Source organism: Camelina sativa, unplaced genomic scaffold (genome assembly GCF_000633955.1).
Source record: "Camelina sativa cultivar DH55 unplaced genomic scaffold, Cs unpScaffold00441, whole genome shotgun sequence".
In the NCBI taxonomy this organism is placed as follows: domain Eukaryota; kingdom Viridiplantae; phylum Streptophyta; class Magnoliopsida; order Brassicales; family Brassicaceae; genus Camelina; species Camelina sativa.
In genome coordinates, this window is record NW_010921701.1 from 156,831 (window position 1) to 169,553 (window position 12,723).

General features: G+C 37.0%; 1 protein-coding gene and 2 pseudogenes across 1 annotated transcript; 1 reads left to right on the forward strand and 2 right to left on the reverse strand.

Moving 5' to 3' along the window:
• LOC109131531 overlaps window positions 1–6,192 on the reverse strand; it is a 9,781-nt pseudogene extending 3,589 nt beyond the window's left edge.
• LOC104773105 lies at window positions 4,263–5,442 on the reverse strand (annotated as a pseudogene).
• A 4,769-nt stretch (window positions 6,193–10,961) lies between the features above and the next one.
• On the forward strand, window positions 10,962–11,701 carry LOC104773089. The gene has a single exon (XM_019242573.1). It carries the CDS (start codon window positions 11,009–11,011, stop codon window positions 11,699–11,701), a length of 693 nt encoding a protein of 230 aa, XP_019098118.1. The 5' UTR covers window positions 10,962–11,008.
• The last annotated feature ends 1,022 nt before the right edge of the window (window positions 11,702–12,723 follow it).

Below are 12,723 nucleotides of genomic sequence, written 5' to 3' on the forward strand. Positions count from 1 at the left end.
CTGCTGAAGTTGAGACATTTGAGCCAGAGCCAGAGAATTCAGAGGAGAATGTCAACTATGTGTATGGAGCTGGGTATCAGGGACAGAGATTCGGTAATCAGCAAGGAAACAGACCTTACAATGGTGACCAGAAGCAGCAACAGAACAATGGCTATACAAGAACCTATGGGAATTCATCTTATCAGTCTCCACCTCCTAAGAATTCTTCAGAGAGTAGAATGGAAGCCATGCTTGAGCAGCTTTTGCAAGGTCAAGAGAATTTGACAGTGACATTCAATGGAAAGATTGACAATGTCTACACTGAGCTGAATGGGAAGATTGATGCATTGAATGTTCATGTTAAGAAGCTGGAGATTCAAGTTGCACAGACTGCTGGGTCTGTTAAACGACAAGAGAGTGTTCTTCCAGCAAGAACTGAGTCAAACCCCAGACATGGTTGCAATGCCATATCAGTGAGAGATGACAATGATGGTGACATTGCTTCTGCAGAAAAAGAAGAGAAATCGACAAAATTCTCTGTTTCAGATGATGGTGTCGATCGACACCACCTGGGTGTCGGTCGACACTCCTCTCAGACGAACCCAGAAACCGCAAAATCTCAGGTTCCAGCTGCTGAAAGGGTCTACAAGCCTAAGGTTCCTTTTCCCAAGCCAAGAAAGTCTAAGCAGGAGATGGAGGAAGCTAGATGCAAGGCAATGATGGACAAGGTGATGATTGAGATGCCATTGATTGATGCAGTAAAGCTTTCACCACCACTAAAACGCTATGTCAAGAGAATGGTATCCAATGGTTTGAGCCCTGAAGAAGGAGCCTTGCTAACTAAGGATGTTAGTGCAATTCTGTTGAACCAGCCTGTTCAGAGGAAGAAGGAGAGAAAGCAGGAGGTGGTTGTCTCTAAGGAAGTGAGTGCAATCATTCAATGTAGGACTGCTAAGAAGTTACCAGATCCTGGAAGCTTTGTACTTGATTGCTCAATCTCAGCAGGAAGGTTTTCTCACTCACTTTGTGACCTTGGCTCTAGCATCAACTTGATGCCACATTCTGTTGCTGTGAGACTTGGGATGACAGAATTCAAGCCAACTCAGATTTCTCTTATCTTGGCTGATCGCTCCCGAAGAACTCCTGAAGGTGTTTTAGAGGATATTCCAGTTAAGGTTGGCAACTTCATGATTCCCACTGACTTTGTGGTGCTGAAGTATGATCAAGAGCCTAAAGATCCTCTCATCTTAGGAAGATCTTTCTTGGCTACAGCTGGTGCCATCATTGATGTGCAGAAGGGACACATAGCACTGAATGTGGATGGTTTGAGTTTGAATTTTGAGATGGATAAGCTGAGGAGGGCTCCTACTATTGATGGACAGACTTTTTCTGTTGAAAACGTTTCTGCAACACAAGCATCAGGCTCAGTGTCGATCGATGCCACCAAGAGGGTATCGATCAACACCCCTCCACGACCGCGACAAAGCTTGTCCAAAACTGATGCTCCAAGTCAGAAACCTATTCCCAAACAGAAGAGTCATCAATCCACACTCCAGAGCCCTCAGGTAAGGCCAAGGTATGCATCTTCTTCTCCTGATCCTCCTCCTATCATCAACAAGAATTTCAAAGAGATAAAAACTGTTTTGCAGTTAACCAAGCCACGAGATTATCGTAGAGCGCTTGTTTCATCTGTTGATGATTTTGCAGGACAAAAAAGATACCCTCCCATACCTAAGTCCCGCCATGGTCCTGTTCCTAACATCCTTGGCAAGCCTCATGCACCTAACGCTTATACACCGCCTTGGATGAAGAGGATTTCAATGCCATGTTCTGATCCTCCGGATGCATGAGCTCCAACACAGTCAAGCTAATGACTGAAAACAAGCGCTTAGTGGGAGGCAACCCACTGGTAGGTTTTTCTTTTTCTTTTGATTTTGATTTTTATTTATTTTATTTTTATTTTTGCTTTCCTCTTACTTGATAACACTGGGGACAGTGTTGTTTAAGTCTGGGGGAGGTTAGTTACTAACTATGTTTTCTGTTTTTGAGTTTCAGTTGTGTCAGTCAAAACCATAAAGTTTGAGTCAAATTTTTCAAAATTTTTCTTTTTGTCTTTGGGAATTATGATCTTGACTAATGATTTCTCTTATTTGGCTAACACTCTAATGATTATTTGTTTATGCTTGATCTCAGAACTGAAGCTTAGAAAGACTATGAGCCTTATCAACAATCCTGAAAGCCCTTATTCAATGGATATCTGATTGATCTAACGTTGTCTCAACTTTTATCAGGATTTTAACCGGACTTAATCTCTTACTTTGGGGTTGGAAATCAGTGGACTAGACTTCTTCTTCGGGCCATACAAGACAGTGCAATTTTTCAAAGTATGTCTCCCCTCTCTCTTCCTTTCAGTGCTTTAAGAAAAAAAAAATCAGAAAAAGAGAATAAAAGATGAAATGATTTTGATCAGTTTAGAGAGGTAGGTAAATTACCAGTGACCTCATTATTCTACTCTTGAGTCAAATGATCACACAAAGCTTGGAAGCGAGAGGTAGGTAAATTACCGATGACCCTGGTATTCGCTTACACCTTTGAAAAAAAAAAAAAAGAAGAAAAAAATAATGGAAGTGAGAAAAGGGAGAGGAAAGGAGATGTGAGAAGAATGTCTTGGCCTGAAAAGAGTCCACATACCACTGATCAATACACCCAAGGTAAGAATTCACCTTATTTGTGCTTTAATATTGACTAATGAGATGACAATGGAGATGAGATTCCAGAGGATTGTGGGATTTGAGTAAGGAATGTTGATGCTTATCATGGTTAAGTATAAGAAGTAAGTTCTTGAGTCAGGTAAATGAAGAGTGCAAATAAGAATCATCATGCAATTGAGTGAGTTCCCTGTTTTCAAACTTCTTTCACAGGTCTAAGTTTATGTTTTGCTTGAGGGCAAGCAAAGGCTAAGTCTGGGGGAGTTGATATATCATGGTTTTTGTGGTTTTTAACCATGATATAAGGAGTCTTTTAGTGTCTTTTCATTTGTTTCTAGATTGTTTTTGAGTCTTTACAGGTTTTTAGCATGAAAGGAGCAAAATGGAGCAATTTGGATGTTTTGGAGCATAAATCTTGAAGAATCAATTTGGTCTCGGATGAAAGCAGGAGCATCGACCGACACCAAGATAGGAGGCATCGATCGACACTCATCTCTGCCGACTCAAGACCCAAGTTTTGGAAAATTTACAAATCTGCCCCAAAGTTTTCCATATTTGCAACATAAGTCCCTGACGTGTTTTAGGACATATAAATAGTGTTTTTAGGTTTTCCAAACCCTTAAGTTTTATTCTATCAAGTTTTATTTTTCTGCAACCCTGTGAGATTTTGAGAGCTTTTGGGAGAGAGATCTGAACTGCTTTGAGAGAAGAATTCTTAAACTCCTTCCTTACTCTTTTAATTTCAATTGCTTATTATTCAGAATCATGTCTTGTTCTTCATTGATTATGTCTGAGTAGTTTGCTTGTTAGGTTTAGGGTTTTTCACAGGGATTTTATGAATTATTAGATCTGTTTATTTAGGATTCTTTATCTTGCTAGATCTTCATCTTAGGTTGTTCTTCATATTAATCCTTGATTGGCCATCTAGAATTAATACCTTAGGAAAATAAATTGATATGAGAATATAATTGATTTTCCTGATAAAACCTTTTGATGAGCAAAATTATTTCTTGCAAAGAGATTTGATTTAATAATTTTGTGAACAATCTAAACCTGATTTTATTGCTGATTTTTAACCTAGAATTTTACAAAGAGATTTGGATTTTCTGGTTTTAAATTTAGATATTATTTGCAGTGAGAACTGATTTAATTTACAAAAGTGTTTAGAGTTCTAGATTTGTTCTTAATTGCTTGAATCCTAATTTATTGATTGATTTAATATTTCATAATTTCCTGAGAAATTCCCTAGGCCTAGCTTTTTGATCTTCTGAATTTACAACAGTTTTATTTAATATTTTGCATTGTTTATTTTAGTTCAATTTAATTTGTTTAGCATAATTGAAAAACTCTATAATTTATTGTGTAGTCTTGAGTCCTTGTGGAATTCGACTCCTAAGTACTGCATTGACCTCTTAATTTGAAAAAGTAGCTCTAGGGTAAATTTGAGTATATCATTGTTATTGTTATTTTGACCACATGTTGTGATTTCTTTAGGATTAATAAAATGTGACCGCGAGATACTAAGGCAACTCAAAAACTATCAGAAGTAACAAGGTTGAAGTCCAAACTCGCAACTAGCACAAAAGGTCCAAAAAAATAGCTCATAAAAATCCCAAAAGATAAAAGTTTTGAAACGAAAGTAAAACTCATAAAGAGTGCTGCAAACTAACGCATAGTTTGTTCTGAAAATTGGGAAACAGAGTACAGTATTAAGCAGCTTGTTGAGCAGAAAGTCTCTTCCTGGCTTCCTCAATGATGGTCAACTTAATACCTTTACCCTTTGGAAGAGACACCCATGGTTTTGTTACTTTCCCGAGAGTGAACACATTTCCCAACCTTGTAGCAAACTCATGTCCTGTTGAGTCTTGGATGTGGATGGTCTCGAAACTTCCCTTGTGCTTCTCACGGTTCTTGATCACACCAACACGCCCTCAGTTTCTTCCTCCGGTGACCATAACTACATTGCCCACATCGAACTTGATGAACTCCACAATCTTGTTTTCTTCAAGGTCGAGCTTGAGCTTGATGGTGTCGTTAGGCTTGATGAGCGGGTCGGGGTAACGGATGGTGCGACCATCATATGTGTTCAAGTAGGGAATGCCCTTCTGACCAAACTGGATATATCTCACCTTGCAAAGCTTGAACTGCACAACAACAAATGAGGTACTTGTTCAAACTAGTAATCAACATGAAGATTCATCAGACCTCTAATGTAAAGTTTAAAGCAACGAATACAGACTCAACTTAGTTTCAAGGGGTTCAGTATTTGGGAATGTAAGGGATTTAGGAGAACAAACCTTAGCTTCCTCATCCTTGATGGAGTGGAGACGGAAACGTCCCTTGGTGTCATACAAAAGACGGAAGTTCTCATTTGTTTTTGGAATAGACACAACATCTGGGAATAATTATGCATCTTTTGTTAGATCACTCATCAAAAGAAGCAGAGACAAAAGGGCATAAACATCATGTAACAAAAACAACAGCCAGACTCACCCATAAAACCAGCAGGGTAAGTCTTGATGCCTTTGCATCAAGATGGAAATCACTTCTCTGTAAGTCAGAGCATACTTCAACCTGTTCCTGATGATAAGGACAAGGGGTAGACACTCCCTAGACTTGTGTGGTCCAGAAGACGGCTTGGGGGCCTGGACAGAAATAGCAATTATGAGCACCAAATCAATTGAAAACTAAGCTCTAATAAGATATCAATCCAACACAAGTGACTTACAAAGGCACCACCAAGTTTGTCAAGCATCCAATGCTTAGACTGGTTTCGCCTTGTGCTGATAGGATTTGAACACCTAGCAATTGCTCAACATCATCTGCTTCAGGATACTTATGTTTAGTTTTTGTGAGTCTTAGGGCTTCTAGCTCTGCAGCTACTTCCTTCATCTGTGGCCTTTCTTCTCCCGCCAATCTTGTACATTCGATAGCAACTCTTGCAGCTTCATGGATCTCCTTCTGATTATCCTCGTTCATCACTTGCCCATCAATAATCTCATGCAACCTATTCTCTTTTGTCGCAGAAGCAAAGTAACTTACCAGATGTTTTGAGTATTGTGGTCTTTCAAAGCACAATGCTGTTTGACCTGAGAGAAGTTCCATGAGGACCACCCCAAAACTATAAACATCACTCTTCTCGTTCAGAAGCCCTGTGTTGTAGTATTCTGGGTCTAAGTAGCCGAGAGTGCCTTGCACCATTGTTGTGAGCTGCTCTTTAATTATCCATTGGTATCAGCCTTGATGCACCAAAGTCAGCTACTTTTGCAGTTAAGTTTTCATCCAGGAGAATATTAGCAGTCTTGACATCCCGGTGGATAATAGGAATAGAAGCAGAGGAGTGAAGATATGAGAGAGTTCCCGCGACTTCTACAGCTATCCTCAGACGGTGTTCCCATTTTAGGGAAGAATCAAACATGGAACCGTGCAAGTGGTCGAAAAGGGTTCCACTGTTAATGAACTCATAGACCAACAAGGGTATTTCAGTCTCTAGGCAGCAGCCTAATCAAATCTTCCATACTTTTCAACCTCTCGTATCCGGATTTCTTGAGGTTGTTCTGGGTTTAGCTGATAATGATTAGGCTCAAGTTGCAATTCTTAATTAGGGGTTTCTTGATTTGTCAAGAGCTTGGATTAAACAATGCTTTTGCTCTCTGTTTAATTACACCATGCTAATAAATGTTTCATTTTTATCTACGGATTCAAAGACTCTAGCATTTGATTTTGTACAAGTCCATTGAATATACTTGTGATCACCTTGGAATCAGAATGTTTCGAATCTTTGTAGAAGAAGAAGATTAGCCTTTAGATGAGAGTAATGTTTTAGTTGTGTTCCTTTGCTTGTTGCTTCGTTACCATTTCCCATTTAAGGCGTTGTCACTATTGATCTTGTGGTTTTAGTAATGCTCTGAATCCTCCTCAATGTGGTTTTTGATCATTTGAAAAAAATGTAACAGCACATTCAAGAAGAAGGCACCCAATGCCATTAAAGAGATCAGGAAGTTTGCATTGAAAGCAATGGGAACAAAGGACGTTAGAGTCGATGTTAAACTCAACAAGCAGATATGGAGCAAAGGTATCCGAGGCCCCCCGAGGAGAATCAGAATCCGTGTTGCCCGTAAGAGAAACGACGATGAAGATGCCAAGGAAGAGTTCTTCTCTCTCGTCACTGTCGCTGAGGTTCCAGCTGAAGGACTATCTGGTTTGGGCACTAAGGTCATCGAGGAAGACGAGTGAAGAAGATTTGTGAATGTAATCACGCAACCCTTAATATTGTTAGAATGAAAGACGGAAAGAGAGAGACTTTTTGCTTGTTTTGATCACTTACCCTTTTTGGTAATATTATTTATTATCTTTCAAGTTACAGATTTTGTGCTGATACAAGTTTGATCTTCTTTTTTTTGNTTTTTTTTTTTTTTTTTTGTGTGTGTGACTTTGTTTACTTCCTAATCAAAATTTTTAGGGAACAGGTTCACCTTCTGATTACTTCGTAATCAAAATCGTAATATTAAGCCACAAATCCATATCAATCAAACTGTAGTACACATTCTCAAGGAAGAATATAAATAAGAACAATACTTAAGTTCACTTCTAGGGTAAAATAAGGAAATAAAATCTGTATACATTATGAATTATTATAAAATTAAAAACTTAAACTATTTTTTTTATAAATCCAAACCAATATATAATTTTGTTCTAATTGTAAAATCTAAACCCTAACCATCTTATTTGTAAACCCAAACCGACATATATTGTTCTAATTATAAAATCTAAACCCTAACTACCTCATTTGTAAACCCCAACTGACATATAATTTCGTTCTAATTATAAAATCTAAACCTAAAAAAGTTATTTGTAAACCCAAACCGACAAATAATTTCGTTTTGATTGTAAAATCTAAACCCTAAACTATTTATTATAAACCCAAACCGATACATAATTTTGTTCTAATTATAAAATCTTAACCAAACCAATTAAAAGAGTATAAAGAGTATAAAAAAATTGGGAATTATCAAGGAAACCGGAGATCTAACAAGATCAAAGAGGATCTAGAAGATATAGACCAAGAATATTTACATTTATCTCTTATCTATTATTTACATTAATATTTATCTTAGAATAGGAAACTCAGCTTTATCATATGTTTATCATTATGTATAAATACTCATCCTATCTATAGTTACATTTTTGAAGTACATTTTTGTTTATGCCCTTTAAGTTTTACTTATTTAATTTCTTTTTTACAACATTAACCCCTAACAATTACATAAATAACATTGCAGAGAAACTCAAATACTAAACTTTCTTAAATTGACTAATATTTGTAACATTTATTGCCATAAAATCTTAACAACATCTATACATTCCGATTTTTCCAAAAACAACTCTACCCATTAAAATTTTAAACCATTAAATCTCTAAAACTGTTTTTATGGATGCTAGAATCTCTCAAATTTAAATGATATACAACAGATTTTCCATAACAAAAATTTACAATATCCATAATTATATTAATATTAATAAATTTCCTAAACCGAAAAATCCAATTATAAAATATCACATTAAATACGTTGAAAATCCCCATATAATTTGTTTTATTTTTTTTATTTTTTGAGGAATTACCACAAAAATTAAAATTCTATTAATGATCATAAACTATATATATTGACATGAAAAAATTATAAACTATAAAAATATGCTAATTTGGTAAAACAGTTAACATAATTAAGCTTGATAAAAAAACTTATTTTGATTATTTTTTAATGCAAAAACTTATTTTGATTTTGGTGAGACGAGTTGCCATTAATCTCATATAGGGAGTTAAGTGGAATTTTTTTTTTTTTTAAACACTTTTAGATGTGTACCAAGAGATAAATGTATTGCTAGACTATACATATACCACACGAGTTAAAACCTTGAAACACTATAAAAATCCTATACTTTGAATACTTATATCAAATACATGTAAAATTTTATATTTTAAAAATTAATAAAACAATAATAAAATAACAAGTAAATATAATATAAATTTAAAATTTTAAAAATTAAAAATATTGTCACGCGGTGTACCGCAGGTTAAATCCTAGTTTTAATGAATAAACTAAGCCTTTCTAAATTATATCATGGCATGAGAGCCCAAGGTTAATTAAAATTCTTGTGGACCTAGAAAAGTGGATATGAACATGCCTCTTGTTATCCTAAGTAATGGGCCCAAGAAGGGGTTTATTATCGGTCCAAATAGGATCGGTTTGAGATGGAGTTATCATCTCGAGGAAGCGTGTTAAGATCCCATATGTGGTCCTTGGTTTGAAGAGAAGATTGTTGGGATACAAACCAAATCCCACATCTGAAGTTTAAAGGGACTATCATTAATATATAAAGGGTTAGGGTCAATCTATTAATTGCCAATTGGTTTTTAGTTAGAAGCCCAAGACGAGCCCAAATTTAACATGGTATCAGAGCAGAAAGCTTTTGTGACCTAATTTCTTTTATACCATTACCGCCGCCTTTGCTTGGCTTCAGCAACCGCTGCCTTCGTTCTAAAATCATTAACCTAGCCACCGGTGCTGCAATAGCCGGTGTTGCTTCCACTATCTTCTACTATCGGTTTTCTATTAAACCTAACCGCCGCTACTATCGTTTTCCGTGACCGTGAAAACCACCCCCGCTGCCTTTACTTCTACTTTGCCGCCGCTTCACAAGCCGCCGCACATCTATCTTCTACCGTTTCTACAAGCCGTTGTTGCTTCATCCAGGCCCGGCCCTGACCTAAAGCTCATGAAGCAAGGGTTTTAGGCGCCAAATATTATAGTTATTTTAGGGGCATCAACTTCTGAAAAGTTTCCTTGGTGTAGTGGTTTTGATTTTTGATTTTTAGTTTCTTGTCCAGTGTTCAAACCCTGCCCACGTTAACGATTAAACTATTTGTTTCCTTTTTTTTTTAACTCGATTTGTTTCCTATTTTATCTGACCATAATATTCTGTTTTATAAAAATTTATTTATATTATATTAACTAATATAAAAATTATACGATTATTTGACGGTTTGTCTTTATTTGACGGTTCCTCTTTTTCTTCTTCCAATTTTCGCTGATCTCCGTCGAAACACCATCAATCGCCATCGGAGTCTCTCCATCTATGTTTATGTTTCTTCTTTTTTCCTCCTGGCTTCCGACTATAGTCATACCTTTTCTATGTTTTTTTTCTTTGCTAAATTTCTCTGGTTTTTTTCTAGATTTTCATATTCTCTCAAGCACTTAATAATTGAGAGATTAATTGTTAGAAGTTAAAATGTTCATGCACTTTGACTAACTTTTATTTAACATTCAAGCAGTCTCTACTAACTATTTGTCAATTTGATGATGTGTTGTTTTCTTTGATTGCTTGTGTTTTTGTGGTATAGTTTAGTACTGAAATTTTAGTAATCTTTACCAAACGTAAGTGGTTAATTGATGTATAGATATTTTTTCTTTTGTCAACAAGTGATGTATTGATAATTAGTGTTTCTGTATGATTTCTATTTAAAGAAATGAAAATTTTTGTGATCTTTTGCATAGTTATATAATTGTATCGAAAAAATAAGTTGGTGTTTAGGGGCAGCATTTTCTACTTTGCTTTAGGCGTCATATACCTACGGGCCGGTCCTGCTTCATCAAAATAAAGCGCAACCACTTGATCTACTGCCGCCTAACAAGTCGTCGCTGCAACGTTGGTTTGTACCGAATTGTTTGTGATGCACACGTTAGTGCATGGCTCTCTATCTTTAAAAATGAAAAAAAAAAAAAAGTCAAATATTAGCTACGTTTCTTTGTGGCTGTGAAGATTTGACTTGAAGACTTGGTTCTCAAGTAATTCATCATCAACTTCGACATATGTTCTACAATTCTACTAGTGTTTTGGTGAACCAAACACATGTAATTTTATTCTACTACCATGCCGCTGCTATACAAGCCGCCGCACTTCTACAAAAGTTATACTATTCTACACCGGCCGCTCCTGTTCATTCACAAGTTGCTGCCAATACTACAAAGTTGTCCAATCTCAAACGCGTTACGACGTATGAGCTTGCGGGATGCTGGGTATCAAGGAAACCGGAAGATCAAGGAGGATCTAGAAGATATAGACTAAGAATATTTACACTTATCTCTTATGTATTATTTACATTAGTATTTATCTTAGAATAGGAAACTCAGCTTTATCATATATTTATAATTATGTATAAATACTCATCCTATTTGAATGAATAAACCAAACCTTTCTAAATTATATCAGGAATCAAACCCTAAAATCAAAGAGTAACGAGAGCTCAGAGCAAGGTGACAATGGCGGAATCTCCCAAAGTCGATCCTGAATCTCCATATTATATCGATCCAGATTATGAATCCAACGAGAATCTCCCAATGGCTATACTAAGAAAAACCGAAGACAACTACTTCATCTGGAAGAGTGATTTTCTCCTTTTCCTTGGAATCAAGAACAAAACCGGATTCGTCGACGGCACAATCGAGCAACCTGACCCTTCCTCGCCGCTTTATCATCCATGGAAAACATGTAACGCGAGGGTACAGTGTTGGATGATGAGCTCGTTGAGCGAAGAGCTTCGAATCTATGTAACCTTCGCGGAGACTGCTCATAAAGCTTGGGAACATCTCCGAGTTTTGTTTGTGCCGAGTGTCGATTTCAAGATCTACGAGCTTCGTGTGAGGCTCGCGATGTTGAGGCAAGAAGATGGTGGTGACGACGACTCTGTGGGTAGTTATTTCGAGAAGTTTATGCGAGCTTGGGCGGAGTTGTCTGAGTATGATCCTGTACCTGAGTGTAAGTGCGGTGGTTGTCATTGCGAAGGTGTGAAACGAGGTAAAGAAGCGAGAGAGAAGGAGCAGCGTTATGGGTTTCTGATGGGTTTGAAGAAAGAATTAAGCTTTGTGAGAAGGCAAATCATGCTTATGGATCCTCCTCCGTCTCTTCATGAAGCTCTTGTTTTGGTTGAGCAAGCTGAATCGGTTATGAAATAGGACCAGGAGATGATGATGTTATAGTTTATCTTGAGTTGTTAATTAGTTTGTGATGCAGTGCATCGGCGGTGTTTGTCAAATGTCGAACACTTGAGTCGGTGTTGTGTTGCGTGTTCCACAAGTCTTTTTTATTATTTACGTTTGGCTTTGGTTTTTCTTCTATTTGGGATAAGTCTTACAAGCTTATCACAATAGATTTAGGATTAGATCGTATCTTTTCGTTTTGGCTTTATAAATAGAGTCTCTCAAGTCTTTGTATCAACATCATTGATTTGAAGTGAATAAGAAAACCCAAAAAAAGGCAATTTAAATTGCCCAAAAAGAGCTTGTCTAAGCCCTGCCAGGAGGACTCCCGTATCGGTTATCACCCCCTCGTCTCCACCTATCCTCACCTCCACCCTCGCTACACCATCGTTACTGTCTTGTTCCTCTGTTCGTAAGTGTTCTGTTTCTTGACCCAGAAAACAGAGTTGCTAAACTCCTTACAAAGCTTCCGCCTCTACACTAGTTTGTAACTTACTAATTAGTTTATCAATAAATGATGATTCATGAACACTTGAGTTATAAACATAATTTATTGATGATCTACAAGAGATTTCTGGAGCATAAATGTTGTTTAGAAGGACAAAGAGGGGGAGTTAAGCAATAGAGATATGAGTTAAGTTTTTTTACATACAAAAGATTTATAGTATGTGATTTTATCGGAGCTGGATTGATAAATATCAGCGGCCAGCTTCAATGTCCAATATTGCTACATTCTTGATGCGGTCATAGCCAATGCTACTCCTGGTTTCGCCTTGTGCTGATAGGATTTGAACACCTAGCAAGTGCTCAACATCCTCTGCTTCAGGATACTGATCTGACCATTTATGTTTAGTTTTTTGTGAGTCTTAGGGCTTCTAGCTCTGCAGCTACTTCCTTCATCTGTGGCCTTTCTTCTCCCGTCAATCTTGTACATTCGATAGCAACTCTTGCAGCTTCATGGATCTCCTTCTGATTATCCTCGTTCATCACTTGCCCAT